Source organism: Asterias amurensis, chromosome 8 (assembly GCF_032118995.1).
Source record: "Asterias amurensis chromosome 8, ASM3211899v1".
NCBI classification, from domain to species: Eukaryota; Metazoa; Echinodermata; class Asteroidea; order Forcipulatida; family Asteriidae; genus Asterias; species Asterias amurensis.
In genome coordinates, this window is record NC_092655.1 from 8,045,505 (window position 1) to 8,066,753 (window position 21,249).

At 39.3% G+C, this 21,249-nt stretch overlaps 1 protein-coding gene and 1 pseudogene across 3 annotated transcripts in view; one reads left to right on the top strand and one right to left on the bottom strand.

Moving 5' to 3' along the window:
• Nucleotides 1–17,112, top strand: part of LOC139940503 (BTB/POZ domain-containing protein KCTD9-like) — a 76,379-nt gene extending 59,267 nt beyond the window's left edge. For 2 of the 3 annotated variants that reach the window (XM_071936790.1, XM_071936791.1), the window contains exons 10-12: nt 415–520; nt 1,861–1,994; nt 15,112–17,112. In XM_071936790.1, the coding sequence (XP_071792891.1) occupies nt 415–520; nt 1,861–1,994; nt 15,112–15,228 (357 nt within the window). In that variant the 3' untranslated portion in view covers nt 15,229–17,112. Of the gene's footprint in view, nt 1–414; nt 521–1,860; nt 1,995–10,907; nt 11,143–15,111 lie in introns of all 3 variants that reach the window. The other variant, XR_011786459.1, reaches the window with a different exon arrangement.
• On the bottom strand, nt 10,939–13,539 carry LOC139940783 (uncharacterized; annotated as a pseudogene).
• Nucleotides 17,113–21,249: the final 4,137 nt, after the last annotated feature.

The following is a 21,249-nucleotide window of genomic DNA, read 5'->3' on the forward strand; positions in this document are numbered from 1 at the left end:
TTAAAGAGGTTATCACTGGTTCCAGTTGAATGCGCTAAAGTAATGAAACCTTAAATGGTCATGACTTCATACTTGTCAATGTCTTCACCCCTTTGACTATCAGTTGATCAAATGATTGGTTTTTCTGTCAGTCATTGGTTCTATCTGGCGATCGGCAGCTCGCCATGGCAGCCTCGCTGTTCTAGTTCAGTAAAGAAACTATGCTAAACGAAACACAATTTCATTAACTTTACATGAATTAATGTGTAACTATTTGACAACTGTCATTATGTTATTTCTTTACCTGACATAATGCATTTACATGTATTATACTGAAGGGCAAATGATTATGGTTGCCTTCATGTATTACAGTTTCAAGCAAGGTGGATGATTGAATGACTTTGAAACCTAACATCATTTATAACTTTGGTGTAGGGTGCCAATTTGCAAGGCGTCAGGATGGTCCTTGCAAATTGTGAAGGTGCTTCTTTAGTTGGATGCAATTTTGAAGATCCTCTAGGGAGGAAAGCAAACATGGAAGGTATGTTTTGGCCATTATTTAATCAAATTTCTTTGAAGTTGTAGTTTGCCTCAATGACACTTAAATTCGCTTCATACTCGCTGCGTATTCACTGTGTATGCAGCACTCACACCTGTTTTTTAAAGTCCGCAGTGCCTAATCGTTTTTTGCAAATGTCTTCAAATTTTTTCAAAATTATACCTTAATCGTATAGCCGGATAAATTTAATAATTTTAACATTGGTCGGATGCATACATGTAGATGCCAGTCAGAAGCCATAGAACCAACTGCCATGTAGCCAGGGAACAAAGATATTGACAAAATAGGGACACCGCCAATATAGGGCTAGATAGCTCAGTTGGTAGAGGGCCGGCACGTTAATCCGGAGGTCGTTGGTTTGGTTCCCACTCTAGTCAATTCTTTGTTCAACCCCAAAAATCATTTCAAAATTTACCCAGTCAGTTTCCCTTGTGGTTTATATTGATATATAAAAACAAGCTTGAAATAATACTGAGTAAAAGGGCAGTAATTTCATGGAAGGAAGTTGGGAAAATTTGCGTTAACGATTTTGACGGAAGGCATTTATGAAAAGATCCTTGCACCGGACAAATGTATAAACACAAATTGATGCGTGTGTTTCCGCTTCGCGAAAGCAAATTTAATGCGGATCCATTTTTTGTTTTGATGAAGTATGAATGTTAAAATCAAAATTGAATTGTCGGGTGCGTGCACGCAGTCTCAGCAAGTATGAACCGGCCTTTATAGTCACAATTGGACTTGTGACCCATATCCAAAGTTGAACTTAAGGTCATCTCGATGATTTAACCATGTTCACCATTGCAACTTCCACTAAAAAGTGATTCTGACTCGACCTTATAATGTGTAAAACCAGTGTTAATAGGAATATGATTGTTATGTTTTGCTTTTGGCAAAAGTTCCTTAGAATAGTAGTCCTTTAGATATTCCTGAGACACAAGAGACAGATAATTGTTGACCTCCATGCAGATGGGGGTCCATAAACTTTGGATAACAGGTATCACCTTTTTTGCCATGGCCACGCAGAGTAAAATAGACCGGAAGTGGCAGGTCAGTTGCATTCCAACAATGGTTTACTGGGCCTTGCATTGGAGGGTAGGTAGTAAAACCTGTGTTTGTCTGCACTAATGCACACTTTATGAAAGTTTTAGAGTAGACTAGTTCTGAAGGTCAAACTGGCCCTCACAGACTGAATGTTTGCGTTCCAACTGAGGGTTATTTAATCGCTTTTTGAATAAAGGTAAACATAACTCCTAGTATGAAAATACCCTTAAACGTTTTCAACAATTTCTATTTCAATTTTGTTTTAATGCCCTTACATGTAGGTGTAAACATGAAGGGTGTGAATTTGGAGAATAGCCAAATGGCAGGTGTGAATCTCAGAGTAGCTACTTTGAAGAATGCTAATCTTAAAAACTCTAACCTTCGAGGGGCAGTACTTGCTGGAACAGACCTTGAGGTAAGTCAAAATGGAAGCCATCATCATTCTTTTTCTAAAAGAAATAATCTCCAGATCGACAAGTGATTGATTGCATTTTTTAACTTACAGGTCATGTTTATTTCGAGGAGTGATTAAGGTTTTAAGGATGATGTTTAAAGACACTGGACACACCTTCGGTAATTGTCAAAGACCAGTCTTCTCACGTGGTGTATCTCAACATATGCATAAAATAACAAACCTGTGAAAATTTGAGCTCAATTGGTCGTCGAAGTTGCGGGATAATAATGAAAGAAAAAACACCCTGGTCACACGAAGTTGTGTGCTTTCAGATGCTTGATTTCGAGACCTCAAAATCTAAATTAATCTGAGGTCTCAAAATCAAATTCCTGGAAAATTACCTCTTTCTCGAAAAACTACGTCACTTCAGAGGGAGCCGTTTCTCACAATGTTTTATACTATCAAGCTCTCCCCATTACCCGTTACCAAGTGAAGTTTTATGCTAATACCGGTAATTATGTTTTAGTAATTACCAATAGTGTCCACTGCCTTTAAAAAGTACTTCTTACATACTCTAATTGAAGTAAATTATTTATATTATTCATGGTTTATTAATTAAAACACTGCAATACTCAAAATCAAACGTAAGATTAGCATTCAGAGAGTCCATGTAACGGAGGCGTGTTGTATGGCCCCACGGCGTGGAGCAATCAGAACGTAAGCCTTGGGGCATATCACGTACCGTGCATGCCATGTCTTGTGGGGGCTGGAGGTGTAAGCCCCGGGCGGCGCTATGAACTCCCCGCTTGCGGGTCTCGCCATGAGCTTGGGAGGGGTTGGGAGCCAGACATCAAATACATGTTTGTCATCGTGTATTTGTCAGTTGGTACACCTCGTGTTAAATCCGTTATTTCTTATGATCGCAACGTTCCAATGCTCTGTTTTGTTTCATGGCCCCCTAATTTCTTCTTGTAAGGAGTTTTCAGGTAATTAAACAAGATTGATAATGTCAAAACTTGGGAATACCGCATTTTGTTATATTGACAGTGTTATTGTTTGAGTAGCTTAAACAATGTTTATGAAAAAAAAATAAGCGAAAAAAGATAAAAAATTAGCTGTGACCTCATTACTAGTCGCAAAACTTTAACTCCCATTGCCCAAGATGCATCGCGACATAATGTTTGCTGAAGGGGCAATAAATTAAAACTTGTGCTGAAGGATTGAAAGATTGTCTCGCTGATGTCTGGTTGTGTTTTGTAAAAAGTTGTCGTGAATAACCGTGAGCGACAAAAGTGGTTAACTAAGCAGGAATTGGATCGGGACTACTTTTATAGGACGTAGTCATAGCCGCACGATTAACCAAGTGAGTTGAATAGGAGTACAATGTAGTCGCGACTCAACTAAGCAAATTGGTAATTTCCCATGAGTCTTAAGACGCTTCTTATCTGACTTTTAAGACCCCAAAAACATCGGTGCACCTTATCTTGTGCCTTGTCTGCTGACGATTGAATTTTTTTGATGATCACTTTGTGAAATAATACCTTTTTTCTGTCTAGTTCAAATCAGTGGTCTTTATGTGAAGAATCCTTACTCATTAATGCGGTTAAACAAGGCTCAACTATCGGACATTCAGACTATTTTCGTTCCAACAATGCTGCAATCCCCCAGACTGTCCTTTCATTCATGCAATGTCGCAACGCGTTGATCACCCATGATCATGATCATGCTTTCATTGTCGCGGTTGATCCAACAGACGTCGACATCTATAAACGTTTTTCTGTGTGGCCGCATATTCATTCCGAAAATGCTGCAATCAAATTGACAGTCAATGCCGTTGTACAAATGGCATTCACCCAAGCTCAATTGTGTGGTGAACATTTTTATTGTACAGAATATCTATTAAGTATGCAAATTAAGTACCAATTGTGTTGGCCTACCTATACCAATTTGCACTTCCGTTTTGTTTCTTTAATGTTTAAATATTATTTCTGTTTCTTTTATTGCCTCTTTTTAGGTGTTTGTGATTCAAAAGTGTTTTGGGAACAACTTAAAGGCAGTGGACACTGTTGGTAATTACTCAAATAATTATTGGCATAAAACCTTACTTTGTAACGAGTAATGGGGAGAGGTTGGTGGTATAAAACATTGCGAGAAATGGCTCCCTCTGAAGTGATGTAGTTTTGGAGAAAGGAGTAATTTTCCACGAATTTGATTTCGAGACCCCAAATTTAGAACTTGAGATCTCGAAATCAACCATCTAAATGCTTCGTGTGACAAGGGTGTTTTTTTCTTTCATAATTATCTTGCAACTCCGACGACCGATCGAGCTCAAATTTTCACAGGTTTGTTATTTTATACATATGATGAAATACACCAAGTGAGAAGACACATCTTTGACAATTACCAATAGTGTACACTGTCTTTAAAGTTATATCATGTTTAGTAGGACAGGAGTTTTATATTTGCACTCACTCACTCACTCACTCACTCACTCAGTCAACCCAAGTAATCGCGTTGCAGCATGTTTGTGTAGGGCTCTATGTCTGACACGCCACACAACTCTATCCTGCATACAGCTGATTAGCTCCTCCTTGTTGACTACTCCTGCGTCTTTAATCAGGGTCTTTAGCATGGTGTTGGTGGGTCTTCTGGGGCCGCGCCTGCTGTGAGTGGGCTCCCATACGATGACTTTATTGGCTGGTAGCTCTGGTTACAATAAACGTTCAAATCATAACGTTCAAGTTGTATAATTTTTATTGCCTCTTTTTCGACCTTTGTGATTGAAAAGTGTTTTGGGAACTGAATGTAATATAATCATTAGTAGGACAGGAGTTTCATATTATGGTTACAATAAACATTCAAATCAAGATTTATTTATGGCCTCTTTCTAGACGAATGCTTTCACAAGTATTTTGGGGGCGTAGCATTATCTTGTTATAATAGAAAAGAGATTCAGCGAAGATTTTGTCAAAAATATTTGACCACCCCAAATTGTCCCGTCAACATGACAATCGGCATCATTTTGAAACCAAAGTCAACCAACTAAGGTTCTTCCATTTACCGCGTTTTGGTGTTGCTCAAAGGTGTGCGGTTGTGCGTTTTCTCTCCACCAGCCACCTGACATACAACTTCAAATAAGTTTTGAAGAACCAATTGTCCTTTTCAGGAAACGAGAAAAGAGATGTTTTATGTGTCTGTTTCGTTTATTTCATTTATCAAATAAAAAAGTGATCCTTTTATTAAAACAAAACTAACATTATTGAGGGCGCTTGACAGGCAGACGTCTTTTTCGTTTCTTCTCCTGAACTATCTACTTTCTTTCCAGTTTTTTTTACTGATTGGAGCCTCCAACCTCGCCTGTTCTTCTGTACATATTGTGGTGAAACCCGTCCGGTCAGCACCAGCACAGGACGAGCGGCAGTCCTGCTGGTACTAGGGGTGAGGTCTATGGAGACCGTATATCACCGCCTGTAATTAAATGTGGGGAGGGGGTCAAAAATCTGTAATGAACTACTGACTTCCAAGGAGTGAGGGCAGAGACAAGTTCCTGGTTCAAGGTTGATCCGTTTTATTTATTAGAATGATCAAAGCACAGTAATTACTGATTCCAATAGTGTAAGTTATCCTCCATTCCTTAAGGCAAATTACAACCACTTAAGGTAAATGAAAATCACTTAAGGTAATTTACGAGATGCCTTAAGGGCCTGACAAGATCCAGGTAACACAATGCACAACAGAATGCGACCTACTTAGAGGAGTTGATAAGAACATAATCTACTCGTTCCAAACACTTCACACTTTCAACAATTAAATACAAGGCAATAAACCTACCCAATGGTTGCACGACACACAGTCCCTATGGCATACACAGACTCCAAACCCCCTGACAGCCCAGCTGCCTTGGACACTTTAAACGCTTCCCTGAAGACGTTGCTCCGCCTAGCTGCTTCCCGCCACTAGCTAATTGTCCGACTCTAAAAAAAACACGTGCTTGCCGTCCACTGCCCAGTCTGCAACTGCTAGCATCACGCTATCTATGCATGAGGCCACAGCGTGCTCCCCATAATGCCCGCGGCAGCTAGCGCCCCGCTATTCGTGCGCTAAGGGCGCTTTTTCTCGCGCTATGTCTGGAGCGCCACCATGCGGTACCATTTCGTTACAATATGATCTCCGAAGGACATAGAAGGCATGCTGTTGAGTTCTAGCACAGTAAGTGTTGATTTCTGCTCGATATCTGTACCATGAGATCTTCCCGTTCTAAGGTTTCTCGTTGGATCCTGCTCCATTAACGCTGGCCTGACATTATAGCGTCATCTGTACAATAGAACTCTCTACTGAACAATACATCACTCTAAAGCAACAACTCCCAGAATGCCATATTCAGTGTATGTTCACCTTTTTCTGGGACTACCTTTGCCGACATCACAAACCCACCAACTTAAAAGCAAACATGGGTTTTTCATGAAAGGATTCTGCAAGGCTCGCATATTATACTACAAGAACTCAACATCAACTTTTTCTGTAACCTTACTCGCTTGCGGGGACATAAACCCTAATTCTGGCCCTGGCTCAACCCAAGACTGTACTAAAAACATATCATGCCTACTTTGCAATACACGCAGTATTCGGAACAAAGGCTCTGAGCTTGAAGTATTTTTAAGTTCTACTTCGCCTGATATCATGTGTTTTACTGAAACCTGGCTAACACCATCTGATACTGACGGAATACTCTGCTTACCTAATGACTACATCATCAAACGCAGAGACCGTTGCCAAGGACGCCGTGGTGGTAGTATCTTAGCAGCGGTAAAAATGTCTTTGTCACATACCAGACTGTTGACCCATGAGCACTATGACCTTGAGCTTCTTTGGGTATCATTGAAACTGGGCACTGAATCTTGGCTCCTTGGACTCCTCTACCGCCCACCATCTTCCTCATCATCCTTCTGGACCAAGATCAAGGAGGCCATTGAATCCATCAACGTTGATAACGACTATGATGGCTGCCTCATCGTTGGTGATTTTAATGTTGACCTCTCCACCTGCCACACACCATCTCCTCATCCAACTCGACTTCTTGACATTGCTTCTGATTTCAACTTGGACCAGCTTGTGATGTCAGTTACGACCAAACTCAAATAGTGCAAACCAAGGTTCGATCATTGATCTACTTTTCACCAACCGTCTTGACCATGTCTTGTCTGTTTCCAATCCCGTTAACTCTGGTCATTTCGCAGTCAAGATCATATATTCCTACAAACAATACGTGGTGACTTTCCCCATCTTCGGCAATTAATTCACCTTGTTCCCTGGTCCGCCTTCACCGACTCCAGTGACATCAACCAGTCAGCTGACAATTTTCTGGACTTGATTGGTGCTGCAATCAAAGATTCAAATCCCCATGGTCACAAAATGCAGATCTCGTAAACGTAAAGTTCTTGAGCGGATAATCTCTGTTACTATTAATGACCATCTTAACCCCAATCAACACGGCTTTGTTAAGCATAAAAGTTGTGTTACACAGCTGGTTAACATTATCCACTCATGGTCATCCACTCTTGACAGACGTCGTCCTCCCAGAATTGATTATATTTTTCTTGACATGTCAAAGGCCTTTGACACAATGCCTCATACTATCCTTCTGGAGAAGCTGGCTAAAAATTATAATTTGCGTGGTAGTTTGTGACATTGGGTTAGATCGTTTTTGGCCGGTCGTAATCAACGGGTCCTCTTTCGGGGCGCCGTCTCCTCACGGGTGGATGTTACCTCTGGCGTTCCACAGGGTAGTGTTCTTGGTCGGCTTTTATTTAACCTCTTTGTTAATGACATTTCCAACTCTACTTCCTCCAATTGGGTTTTATTTGCTGATGATATCATCCTTCATCGTGCCATTCAATGTCCCAATTACCCTGGGTACCTCACCCAGTCTTATTCAATGCTCCAGCCGAACCATTGAAGCGTGTAACTCTTTACGTAAGTATAAATTATTCTAATTCGTCTTGGCACTCAACTGAATAATTCAACATTTATACTATAAACCTTAATTACACTACTTCAATAAACATCATATAACTCAAAATATGGTATGACTGCAAGCTATGTTGCAACTGGATGACTACAAAGAATGGGCTGATGGCTTAAATACCCAAGGATTTTGAAACAGAAGTTAAACTAGAAAAGTTGTCCTGGACATAAGTATCCTTTGCTGTATCTGTCTGCCAGGGCCCATGGCGCTTAAACAGCCTGTCGGACACCCCCGAGTTTGCAGGCGCTGAGGCTACCCCTGCTCTTAAACTGTAGAGAAAATTTGCTTACATCATCAACTAATGGTGATAAGGCATCTACAGTTAGTTCTCTTACTCGAGTATATGACATTGGATTGTTCGCTTTTCTAAATACATAACCCGTGCTAACTTTAGTTAAACTTCTGAAAACGAATGCACTTTTGTCTGTGGGTGAAATAATAGCTAATTTAAGTTATAATTCCAACATGGCAACTGGACAAGTTGGTAAACCTGATCTGGCTATGATAACTGCATCACCCTGGCAGTAAACGTCCGTCTTACTTGGATGGACAAGAGTACTACTGAATGCTAGATCGCCTATTTTATTTTGGGCTAACTCGTTTTAAATCTTTAAAAAAACGCAAATGAAATGAGGGACATTGCCAATGTTCTAATATTCAGTAAGTTGAGAATTGATTTATCTTTGCCCTATTTAAGTACCATATCAGAAAGAAGCTCTGGTGTTATTGGCTCTTTTCGTACAAGAGACCTTTTTAGCCCCTCTGCGGTGTTTGCCACTAAAGTGTCTTGTGTGAAATGGAGACTACGGTGCTTATTATAGGAGCTGGTGAAGTCACCAAGTTACCGAGGTGAACTAAATATAATGAAACTATATATGGGACTGCCAGCAGTGGACATTTGCCGTGTGACTCTGACCACTGTTGCCATCTAGTAAAGTATGAACTGTACTGAGCCACTGTTGAAGGGGCCCTTGACTTGGTGACTATGGCGGGTAGTTAACTTGCAAGAGGTTGTCTGTTGTTTTAGCGAAACATCCGCTCCAATTTTCACTGCTGAAGATTAGCTTAAGTAAAGATAGTATAAATAACAGAATAATATCAGTTATACAAACATCAAGTAAATTTAATCAAGCTTTTTAATTATAGGGTTACATATATTAAGGGAATCAATGTGTTGTGAAGAGGTTTCAACTAGTTGTTTAATTCCAACGAGGCCTGGTTCTTGATAATTTTACCGAGACAAAGTCGAGGTAAATTATCAAGAACCAGGCCTCGGCGGGTTTAAACCACTAGTTGAAAACCGATTCAACACACCTTGATTTCCATTCATAAATACCTTTTCGGTAAAAAGACATCAACACTTAAAAGTAAAATAAATGTAAAAATTATAATTTTTCAATGATTTCTTTCAACACAACACCCCTCCAGCTATGAAATGGTAAGGCCCAGTCAAGGCCCTCGGGTAAACAACTCCTTATAAGGGAATGCTGTGCGCGTCGCGCGTATCCCGTGATGTGGCACAACTGTCTCGGCCGTTGCTCTCGACCAATAGGAATGAAGAAACTGTCTTATAAGCACAGGTGCAAACTCGCGTGTCACGCCCATGTTTCAACACTTTTTACTGGTCATAAACAAAGGTTTATTCACACCACGTGGCGCGCTCTCCACCAATAGGAATAGCGAAACTGTCTGAGGTATTTATGAATGTAAATTAACTGTCTGTCATCTATCTGACTTTTAAACATCTCAGTCCTGGTTTTCATTCTGAACGCTAATCATATCAAATTACAGACGTCTTTTCCATAATTTCTTCGCTCTGATATTGCACACTCTGAGTGCGAGGTCTTAACTGCCTCGTCTTACGTTCATCTGTAGAACTTCTGGAAATGTACTGCTAAAATATTACTGTGTATCATGTTCTGAACAAACGTGGAGTTTCGCCCACTTCCCAAGGCTTGTAAATTCCCATATGAAATTTCAAATCTCGGTGAATACCCATCTGGAAACAAAATCACCCAATAGGGTGCAGACTTCCAGGCAGGGCAAATCAATGTGCTCTGAGCTCCAATAAGTGGAGGATGGCTCTGGAAATTGAGGAGAAGTGGACTAGCACAAAGCATAGTCTTCCCTGCTTCAACTCCTGTGTACCCCCTGAGACATTCGCACAGATACCCTGAACCACAGTCCTGCCAGTCAACCACAAAACTAAGGTTGGCTAACTCAGCGACGGACTGCTACCCCAAAAGGATCGACAAGCACTCAGCTTCCGTCAATCCTCTCCCACAGAGATATTCTCACGATCAACAGCACAAAGCTTCAGCTAATCAGTGAGACCTAGAATTCGCTGCATATAACTTGCAATAAATCACGCACGCTAGCGCAGATTGCACAACAAATAACACTAGGTTATAATCAGAGTAAATGAACGTACCTGTTTCGCTTTCAAAATATCGCTACAGACTGACGATGCACGCTTGGTCCCAGCGTACCAGCGTGCTCTGCAAGCCGACGCATGTGCAGATCGTGCATATGCTCACGCATGCTCATAACCAAATAATTTTGGAATACACCCGGCACTGTCCGTCACAATACTTTGCAGTAAAAGAATAAGTTTGTTCAACGGAATTTAGTAGATGCTTGTACTGAATGCATCTACTTGGAAGTTTATGCTTTTACTTTTTGCTACATGTGTAGTACTTGTCAGCATTGACTACTTTTTATTCATACGACCCAATACCCTGTAAATCTTATTTCATACTACCATGATCAATAATCTTAACTATGGCTTGGTTTGGTAAACCATTTTACCCGGTTGTGTTGGAAGTTATGTCCCTGGGATATCAGGACTACTTCCACTGCCTTTAATTCCCTCCAAGTCGAACTTTACTTGTTTTTTTTTTGATGCCCAGTGCCAATGACTAATGGAGTCATCTGCGTCTACTACGTATCCTGCAAAACCATGAGCGAATAGAGTACTTTAGAACAACCATGGAGGAAGGAAGAGAAGGAGCTCGAACGACCCGCAAAACCGCAGAGTACGCAAGAATACCCTGACAATGCCCCTGTCTGACCAGTGGAAAAAGATAGGAGACCTCCAGCTGGACGGCCGATTAACGAGCAGGATTAGAGCTCTTTGTACAGAAGGTGTGGTACCGCCAGACTGCGCCGTTGCCTTTGTGTAAAGTTGAATCATTGGAGACAAGAATTGTGAATATACACAATTTCATTTACCGTTTGTGGTGTTTCACGGAAACATCATGGCTATTTTTACATTTTTTGTGACTTTCCGGTCACTAGCGGTGGTTCAAAATTTGGGTAGTAGCACACGAGGGTGGTTGGTATTCAATTGTGTTTTTTGATTTGGTGGGCACAAGTGTCGCAATTTTTATCAGGTCTTAAAAAAGTTGTTTTTTTCTGTATTATATCCATACGACATATGACACCATAGCCAAGTGAAGAACCAAGTGCGTACGTGCAAACTCACATACGCCAGGTCGCCCATTGTCTGTATAAGGTATGTGGGTGATTACGAGGTGTCGTTAAACGACCGCGGTACCACGGGTTCGACTTTTGAAGTCCCTTCGTTCGAGCTCCTTCTCTTTCTTCCTCCATGGAACAACTGGCCACGTAGTTATAAACCGGTTTAGCTTTTAATTGTTCTATATTTTGCAGCCAGAAAGTCAATTCTTCTTGTGCTTGAGCTGAGAGCAATACATTTGAATTCCATGAACTTTTGGATTTGATGGCACAGTGATGGATGGCCTTTGTCATGATTCTAGTCATTGAACCAACTGCTAAATATGCGCAAATGATCTTTCCACTGGCTAGTGTTCTAGCAGAAACCCCATTTGACTGGCTTGAGGCTTTGCTAAGACTAGAAAAACTAGTTTTTGCCAAGATGGCCTGTATGTCGTTTTTGATGGCTACAACTCTTCTTTCTGGCAAAATCAAGAAGCCGTCAGTAAGATTAAGTTTAAGTCCAAACCACTCTGTCTCTGAGACTGGGTTCCACTGCTTTTCTGTGCATTAGGCACAAAGCCTGCGTCTAACAAATCTTTTAGGAATTCAGTACTGTGTTTAGTGGCTTTCTGAAGACTGTTGTCGTAGCCCAAACCATCATCAAGATAAAGTACTATCTGTTTCCCTTTACTATGCCATTTTCTGTATAAAGGGCCTTAGTACCTTAGTAAATACATAGGGAGCAGTTGATAAACCGAATGGGAGTACCGTGAACTCAAAGAATGAAAACACACCTCTGTAAACCCAACTATAAAACCTAAATCCTGTTGATGTTCAGGGAGAATACTGATATGGTGGTAACCAGATTTCGAATTGAACTGATACATGAAGCCAAGCAAGAGGTTAATAAAACAAAAGGGCTGTACAAAAGTCTTTGTATTTAACGGACTGCTTCCATAAAAACTTGTTTATAAGTCAACGTTTACCAGATTTTTGCACTGAAACTGACAGAGGATTTACAATATATGGTTGATTGGCACACAATTTTATGCAACATGCATCTAAAAGCTCTGACATTGCAAATGAAACAAAGTTTGTTTGATTGTTTGCAGAAGCATTGTTAATTACTCTTCTTTCCCTTGGATCTAAAATCGGAGTAGGAGGAGGGGTTTCGTAAAAGGGAAGGGCGTTACCAAACTCAATTACATCTAGAACGAACGAAGTAGCCTGTATTGATTTCCCAAAATGGCTATACGAAAACAAACGCCTGGCCACTTTTATTTTAGGCCTACTAGAGGTTGAATTTTCCTCGTACTCGGATCCAATAAATAATTGGTCATCTTGAACATTATTAACACAAGCTAAACAAGGGTTTTAACTCAACTTCATTTACTGTGTGTTGTCGACTGATTCCTTCCTCCTCCGTTTTAAGTGCTGACACCTTTGGTACTGACGGCTTGGCCTTGACGCTTTCCAATGTAGGGGCAAGTCTTGCGCCAGTGTCCTTGACCTCCGCAGGCGTAGCAAGTGTCTTGCACGCTGGGGTATCGTTGGGCACGAAAAAGCTGATCCTGACCATAGTAGAAGTAGCAATAGAAGCAGTGGTAGCGGTAGCCCTGGCCTGGTTGAAAGAACCCCTGAACATCTTGGATGGGTTGCTCTTGGTTGTGCCTGTAAGCCTTCTTGCCACTCTTGCTTCAGCTCTGGCGATTCTTTTCTCGTTGTTCTCATATTCAACGACTGTTGCCCAGCCTGAAGGACTGGTGTCAGTTTTTGACGATGTTCAAGTAAGTTTTTAGTGCAGCTATTTCAGCCTTGACTTCTGGAGACTGATTGATGTTATCTACTTCAGCTAACTGGTCAAGGATGGACTGATTGAATGGGTGTTGCCGTTTATGTCCCTCTCTTTCCCATGTTATCTTTCTTTTCCATGTTATCTTTGAACTACATAGCAGCCGACTTTAGTTTGGCTCCGAATCCAGCTGATACTGCAGCTAACTTTTTATCCACAAAGGTAGCTTGATTTTGGCTAAAACGTGCTAAGAGTTCTTGAATGTCCTCTTTGGTAGCTGGAACTGACATAATCGGTTGTATTGAAAATACAGCGAGCAATGATGGAGGGCACAAAATGTAACGTGTATATTAATAGCATAGCAAGCGTGAAGTGACTACATTAAACCCTTGCCCTGGGTACCGCACCCAGTCCTATTAAAGACCTGCTTGAACGAAAATGTCAAGTCGTGTCTTTGCTGAATTCCACTTAAAATGTTTTCGATGAATAAGGGTATTGAGTCATATGATTATAAATAGGTTTCAATTGTGTAAAAAAACAATCATTTTGTATGCCCTTATCCACAGCTTTTCTGCGCGAAACGTCATAAGTAGATAAAGCCGCTTTGTTGCAGCGTGGATGTATAACAAAGCAAACTCCCACAAATGACGACGTCAGCGGCATTGTCCTTTGACGCCCGCTCTCAACAACAGAAGTGTTTTTAGTTTTTCAAAAAACCTTTAGGTAGGGGCCTGAATTTTTAATCGATTATTACGAAAAGTTCAGAAGTGTACACATATCAAAATTACATTAAAATGGTGAACAAGTGCATTATAAACAAGTAAAAATACCATTTCTGTTGAAAACATTCCGCTCAGGTAGCTGTTTAAATGTTCCCACCGAGCCATTGAAGCGTGTAACTCTTTACGTAAAGCAGGTTTCAAGCAGGTTTATTCTAATTTGCCTCGGCACTCAACTGAATAAATCAACATTTATAGAAGTCGCCATATTTGTTGGTGTTTCTCTACACTGGCGTTTGCGGGTTGCATCAGGGGCTTTGTGTTTATAACGAACTGAAACTGTACGCCCCGCTGGTGCGTTGGAGTGGCCCCGCCGGATCTTGGAGGACAATGCTCCCACGGCAGCTGACTTGTTTAGTGATTGGATGAATAATTGAACAAAATGATAATTGTGCGCTGACCGGATGTGTTGTTTTGCGGCCCTTTCTAGCAATGTATTGAGTGATTAAGTTGTGCAGGGAGACCAAATCTTGAGTTCAGTGAATGAGCATTGAATAAGTTGTCCCTCTCGAAGTATTAAATAAATTAGTGTGTTTCATATTGAGCGGAATTTGAGTTTGTTTTGTTTTTCTGTCTGCGTTTGGCTACAGAGCAAACAAGGACCCTGGCAGTACGTTACACCTTGATATGAACCTTTACAGCTTAGTTGGTTGGTTCTTTCATTATACAGCTTTCCAATTTGAGCTTGGTTCTGTGTCATTAAGTCACAGCCGGGTCCAATGTTGTTCCTAATATTTCATCTGCCATGGTGCAGCGCTGTACGTTGTAGATGTTTTGATACAAAAATTGTTCGTTGGTGTGCGGAATCACACGTCCGAAGCCTGTAAAGTCAGATAGCGTCAGTGCAATCCCACATGGTCACGGAGTGGCGTAGTACTTGGTTAGGTAGAAATTATGTTATTATCCCTTGTGGTTTGTTTGATAAGACTTTATTTTTTCTGACACTAAATACATTTATTTTTATAGTACCAAGTAATACATCACAAGAGAAACTGATCATAAATCAATTTGAAGGTGAAGGTGAAACATTTGGACAAAAGATATATTATGAGGGTTGACAGAATGATTTCTTTGTTTCAACAGAATTGTAATCTTACTGGTTGTGATCTCCAGGAGGCTAATCTGAGAGGAGCCAATGTCAAGAACGCCACATTTGAGGAAATGCTTACTCCACTGCACATGTCTCAGTCTGTCAGATAGATCTCAACAACAAGATGACTTGATTCAAATTAGGGTTTGTGAATGAATACTCATCATTCAAATGAACGACATATAGCTCGAGTGTTATTCAAACACATTAAGTGCTGTATACCTTTAATTCCTTCTGCAGAAGGTGATCTAGCCTGAGATATATACTACTGGTCCTTTCATTTATCTAGCAGAATGTGACTTCTTCCCCTTTTTTGTAGCACATGTCTTGGGGTGTTTATCCCTCTCAAGACTGCCAATATTTTTGCCAAAACCTTTATAATATTAGGTTAAATAAGATATTTTGTTAAATTTAAAGATTCTGTTTGCCTCATTTTCCTTTTGATGTAACTATGTAAACCCTCTACTAAAAAATCCCTTGCTGCCTTGGTATTCATTTTTAATCTAGTAAAAACAATACCCTAAAAAATGTTCAGCGCAGGTTTACTCTTCGTTGACTTTAAAAGTGTTTTGGGGGAGAAACTTCCTGTAGCTTATGGATAGTTTGGTGACCAACTGGTGGTCCAAAGAAGCAAGAGAGCATACAAGTTTTTGAGACATGCCGTTTCTTTGAGGGGGTCTTGTTGGTTGGAGCCTGAAGTTGACTTGTCTTTCTTGTAAAGCTGGTAGCTGGGCCTATAGCCTTATCATTGATGTTGATGACAGACATCATCTACGTGTAAGTAGTAGTTGGCTGTTAGCAAATATTATGCAGTTCTGCTCAGTGCTTGTTTGGGACTATGAATTGATGTCCTTTCTGCATGCAGAGAATGGTTAGTACTTGGACTAAGATAAGGTGAACTCTGCAAAGTGAGTAGTTCAGTTTAAAGGCAAAGTAAACCTTTGGTTTTTGGAACCTTTGGTTGTTTTAACCCTATATAAATGTAGATGTATACATTTAAATAATGTTACAATAAATATTAGGTTGGTGAAAATTTTATTTACACATCAGGAGGAAGTTTAATCCCTAATAGGAATTAATTACCTTGGTGCAGATTTAACCACTTCTCAGGTTTGAGGACAAAAAACTGATTAAATAACCACATTAAAGCCATTGGACACTTTCGGTAAACAGTATTGTCCAAGGCCCACACTTCGTGTATCACAACTTATATATAAAATCACAAACCTGTGAAAATTTAGGCTCAATCGGTCATCGGAGTCGGGAGAAAATAAAGGGAAAACCCACCCTTGTTTCCGCATGTTTCGCCGTGTCGTGACATAAATCTGTAATTCTCGATACCAAGAATTGATTCTGTTTTAATGTTTTCTCAAAAAGTAAAGCATTTCATGGAATAATATTTCAAGAGAAGTCTTTCACCATTACCTTCTGTAAACCCTGTAAGTTATTTGTAAATCTGTACCGAAAGTGTCTAAATCGCTTTAATTAGAACTGAAATATTTCTCAAAATGCTTTATACTATGGAAAGCTGCTGAAGTCTTCAAACCAGTGCCATTAATTTGAGAGTGATTACCAAACAAGTACGTTCCCTTTTAAGGGTTTTGATACCTTTTGTAGATAGGTTTTTGGCCATGACATGAATCCCTAGTCACTCTAATGAAGATGTTAGTAAAATAATTTACCTGTAGTAGTTTATACATGCTTAAACAATTTTGGTCTCACTCAAAACCAAATTATTTCCTTAAAATTGTTTTATTAATTTCTCAAAAACCACAGTACCTCAGCAAGTAATATTTTAAAGGCAGTTGACGTTATTGGTAATTACTTGAAATAATTGTTAGCATATAACCTACTTGGTTATGAGGAATGGGGAGCTGTTGATAGTATAAAACATTGTGAGAAATGGCTCCCTCTGAAGTAACATAATTTACCACGAATTTGATTTCGAGACCTCATATTTTAGAATTTGAGGTCTCGAAATCAAGCATCTGAAAGCACACAACTTAGTGTGACAAGGGTGTTTTTTTCTTTCATTATTATCTCGCAACTTCGATGACCGATTGATTGAGCTTAAATTTTCACAGGTTAGTTATTTTATGCATATGTTGAGGTACAGCAAGTGAGAAGACTGGTCTTAGACAATTACCAATAGTGTTCAGTGTCTTTAAGGGAAGAGAGGGACAGGAACAACGTTATGTGAAAATCATGTAACATGAGAAATAAACTTATATGAGCTACATCTATGTACTGAGTACACAGTGCTACACACATCGGTGTATATGGGTAAAAAAACAAAAGTTAATACATCTATGTTATAAGTCAAAGACCCAAGGAATCATGAGCTATTTGTAGAAATTCCAAATTAATATACTACACTATTGTACCAAATTTAAATGATTTATCTTTCTTTAAAACAAGCTTAACCATAGTTTTATTAGCTCACAATTATTAATGTTGTAACTAAATTGAGAGAAACTTAATATTCACAGCATCAGGGGGTGTAAAGGGATGCCTCTGTTCCCATTGTGAACAAATCTAGGTGGCTGATAAAATAATATGCAAAAACAAATTCTTGAAGAACATCTTATTATTTGTGCACAAAAATAACACATATAATCAGAAAATATCTATCAAGGTGCTGCTAAAATGTGTCATTATTAATGTTATGCCAATAAATATTGCCAAATTACACTGTTGGTAAGTGCTGACTGTTTTCAACAAAGGGTTATCTTATTAATATGTGACATTTGTTTGGCAAGTTTTTTCATATTGATCTTAGAAAAAAACAATTGTTGAATCTGACCCCTCCTCAGTAACAAACAACTGTTGAATTTGAATATTGTTTTTGTGGTTTTAATGATGCTTCCTGTGTCAGTAACAAACAACTTTTGAACTTGAATATTGTCTTTGTGGTTTTAATGATGCTTCCCTTGTCAGTAACCCATTTATAGACAAACAACAATATTTTGGGAGGATGTGCTTTTTAGTGCATTTTCTCTAAACTTTTGCACGCCTCCCCCCCCCCCCCCGCCACCAAATAGGAATAACAATAATACTGACATCTTCTAAAACTTGCTTAAAACCCATCTATTTTGACAGACTTTTTATTAACAAATAATTTGTCAATGATTTTAATTACCCCCTATATATTTGTTTTACCATTGTAATGCGCACCTGAACATATTTTGACTGTTTAAAGTCACCTGAAAGTGGTATTTTGTCAATATAAAGCTTTTGTCACTATGTGTTTTGATGAGTAAACAATTAACTAAGGTTTAAAAAAATTAGTTTCCATGTTATTTACAAATTTGAAAAAAAGCTCGACCCGAGAGGGCGCTGTTCGTGATGTCAATCGAGGCGCAATGAATCGCATGCAGTGCCAACACAACATAGTGACGCTTGGCGCAAGCTAAAAACATGCCCTCAAAGTTGAGGGGGAGGTGGAGGGGAGGTGTCTGTGTAGAGATGGCAAAACTGATACACCTTCCAAGTGTAGAGAGGTGTGTGGATTATCAGTGTTAATTGCCCCCGCCCTTTTAATTTTGTAATAGAACTTTGACCCTACTTTTAGAATTAATGGATCAGTCCAAGATTGCCACATCAGCAGAGATACTCTGGACAGGATGTTGGTCTGGTCATTCTTATACCAGTGATGACCAGTAACAGACATTAAAGGAGTTTCTTCTAGATATATATCGTGACAGTGGTTTTCCATTATTCTTTACAGGTATGTTGACTTTATTTTATTTATTAATTCCATTGTGCTTTTTAATAGAACTATCTAGATTATTGAACTTCATTATTTGATTTGTGTTATGAACTTGATCAAGACAATGTCACTTGAAGACAGTTGGGAGTTTTCACTCCAAGGTGACAAGATCAAGAAAGGATTTGTTTCAGACTTTGAAGACAGTTGAAATGTAGTTGAGAGTTTCCTTTGTTAAGTCATAATGGACAGTGATAATGATTTGATTTAGATGAAGTGAAATTGCTTTCTTTAAATACTGCTTGGACTTTATTTAGTATTTAAAGGTTACTTTTATTTGCTAAGGTATCACTTTTCTAAGTTTGCTTTCAAGTGTTAAAGTGTACTTTATTTGTAATATAGACATTCATTACTAGTTTCTGATGAAGTATTTGTTGGAAAGAACTGTAGTGTTCTTTCAGATATATTTTAGTTTGGAAGTATTGTTAACCAGTACTTTGACCGAACTCCATGTATAGAGAATATTGGTAGCTAGCCAAAGACCATTGTTTGTTGGAGGTTCAAGATGGTCCCATACTAGACCACACAGTGTGAGCCCAGTGGCTCTGAAGTTGTTTATTGGGTGGTGTTGCATGTAGGGCAGGAAGGGAGATCAGAAGGCAAGAACACATATTTTTCTTGTGAATACTTAAGTAGCTGTAGGCAAGAACACCTATTTTTCTTGTGAATATTTAATTAGCTATGCCTTGATCATTTACTGCAGGGACAAGATTGTAATGATTATAGGTTGAACCCCTGTTGAAAGGAGTTATTGTGTATGCATTTAAAGGTGTTTGTTTTATGAAGTTTATTCTTTGAACCAGTTTGAACCGGATTTAGAGATCAGTACATTTAATTTAGTTATTTGTTAGAAGTAAGTTTGAGTTTATTGCATTACATCTTCAGTAAAGTAAGTACATAGGTTAAAGATTGACAAGTACTTAAAGTTTTGATAATGGTTGATGTAACGTGATTCTTATACCAGTGATGACAAGTAACAGACATTAAAGGAGTTTCTTCTAGATATATATCGTGACAGTGGCTTTCCATTATTCTTTACAGTGGTCATCAACCCGATTTTAATGTGCTCCGTTTAGATTGCCAGTTTGGTAATTTGGCGGGTGCAACATCTGCAGGGCCCAATGCAGCAAAACTTTTGTCTGGCGGTTGATACTTGTATTAAGAATAGTGTTATTGGTCATTTCAACTTGGTTTCAGGTGGTTCCTTTGATGTTTAACCCCGGGGGCGGGGGTGTCTGGCAGGCCCAATGCAGCCAAATTATGAATCAAGGGCCACAACTTAAATAGCATACACCTTTCAGCCACACAGCTGGTGTTGTTATGAAATTACGGGCTCTTAACGTTTAAAAAGAATACCACCACGACGCGTGGTGTCGGCCGGGGGCGGAGCTCCAAAGGGGGGAGATTTTAGCATATTTTAAGAGGCTGTATCTCGGAAACGGTATATGGATTTAATTTTTGGTTTGTGTTCATATTAGCCACAGTTAAACAGTTAGACAAAGTTTCATGTAAATCTGAGCTAATTTGACAACTGGTTAATTTCAACCTATAGGTTTGTACACTAAATATTTGGGGGAGGGGGTGTCTGGCAGGCCTAATGCAGCAGAAAAATTGTCTGGCGGTTGAAATTTTTTACTTAGTATCATGGTAATGACCATTTCCACTTGGTTTCATGTGGTACCTAGAATCTTTGATTCAGCCCATTATTTTTCCTCTTTGTTGGGGGTCCATGCGCCATACGCAGCAGGGGGTCCCCGGCAGACATCCATATCTGACTATGTCAGGTTATCCACTAAACGTTCCTGCACTCAAATATTGGTACCTCGTTCCTTTAACCAAAGTGCTCTGGGCAATTAACCTTGACTGAATTTGATACTTTTTTTAATATTCTGTAAATAATTAATAAATTTTTGCCAAAGTTAAATGTACACAAATGTTACGTCATGGAATCTTTTTTTGACATTTACATAATGTTAAAATAAATATTAGGTTTGCGGTATCTATTTGCTAGGTAGATTATAGTATTTATTATAGTCATGACATTTCCGGTATTTTCTTTGTATTAAGCGCTCTTGGAATGCCCGATATGCTTTGAGTGCCAACGTAGTGGGCGTTGGCTGCTTAGCTGATTCTTGTAGCGGAGACCGTAGGGTCATTTCTGTTCCTGTTTCTGTTGAGTTGAGTTCAAGTTTTATTTTAGTTCTGCTTCTGTAAATTGTTTGTAGTCATCACCTGTAAGTAACCTTATCTTGTTTATTGTTTTTAAGCATACAACTTTCCTTTGTAAATATCTTTATTTCACCTACCCAGACAAACCTTTCCTTAATGTATAAATATCTTTGTTTGGTCAATTCGGCAAGATGGC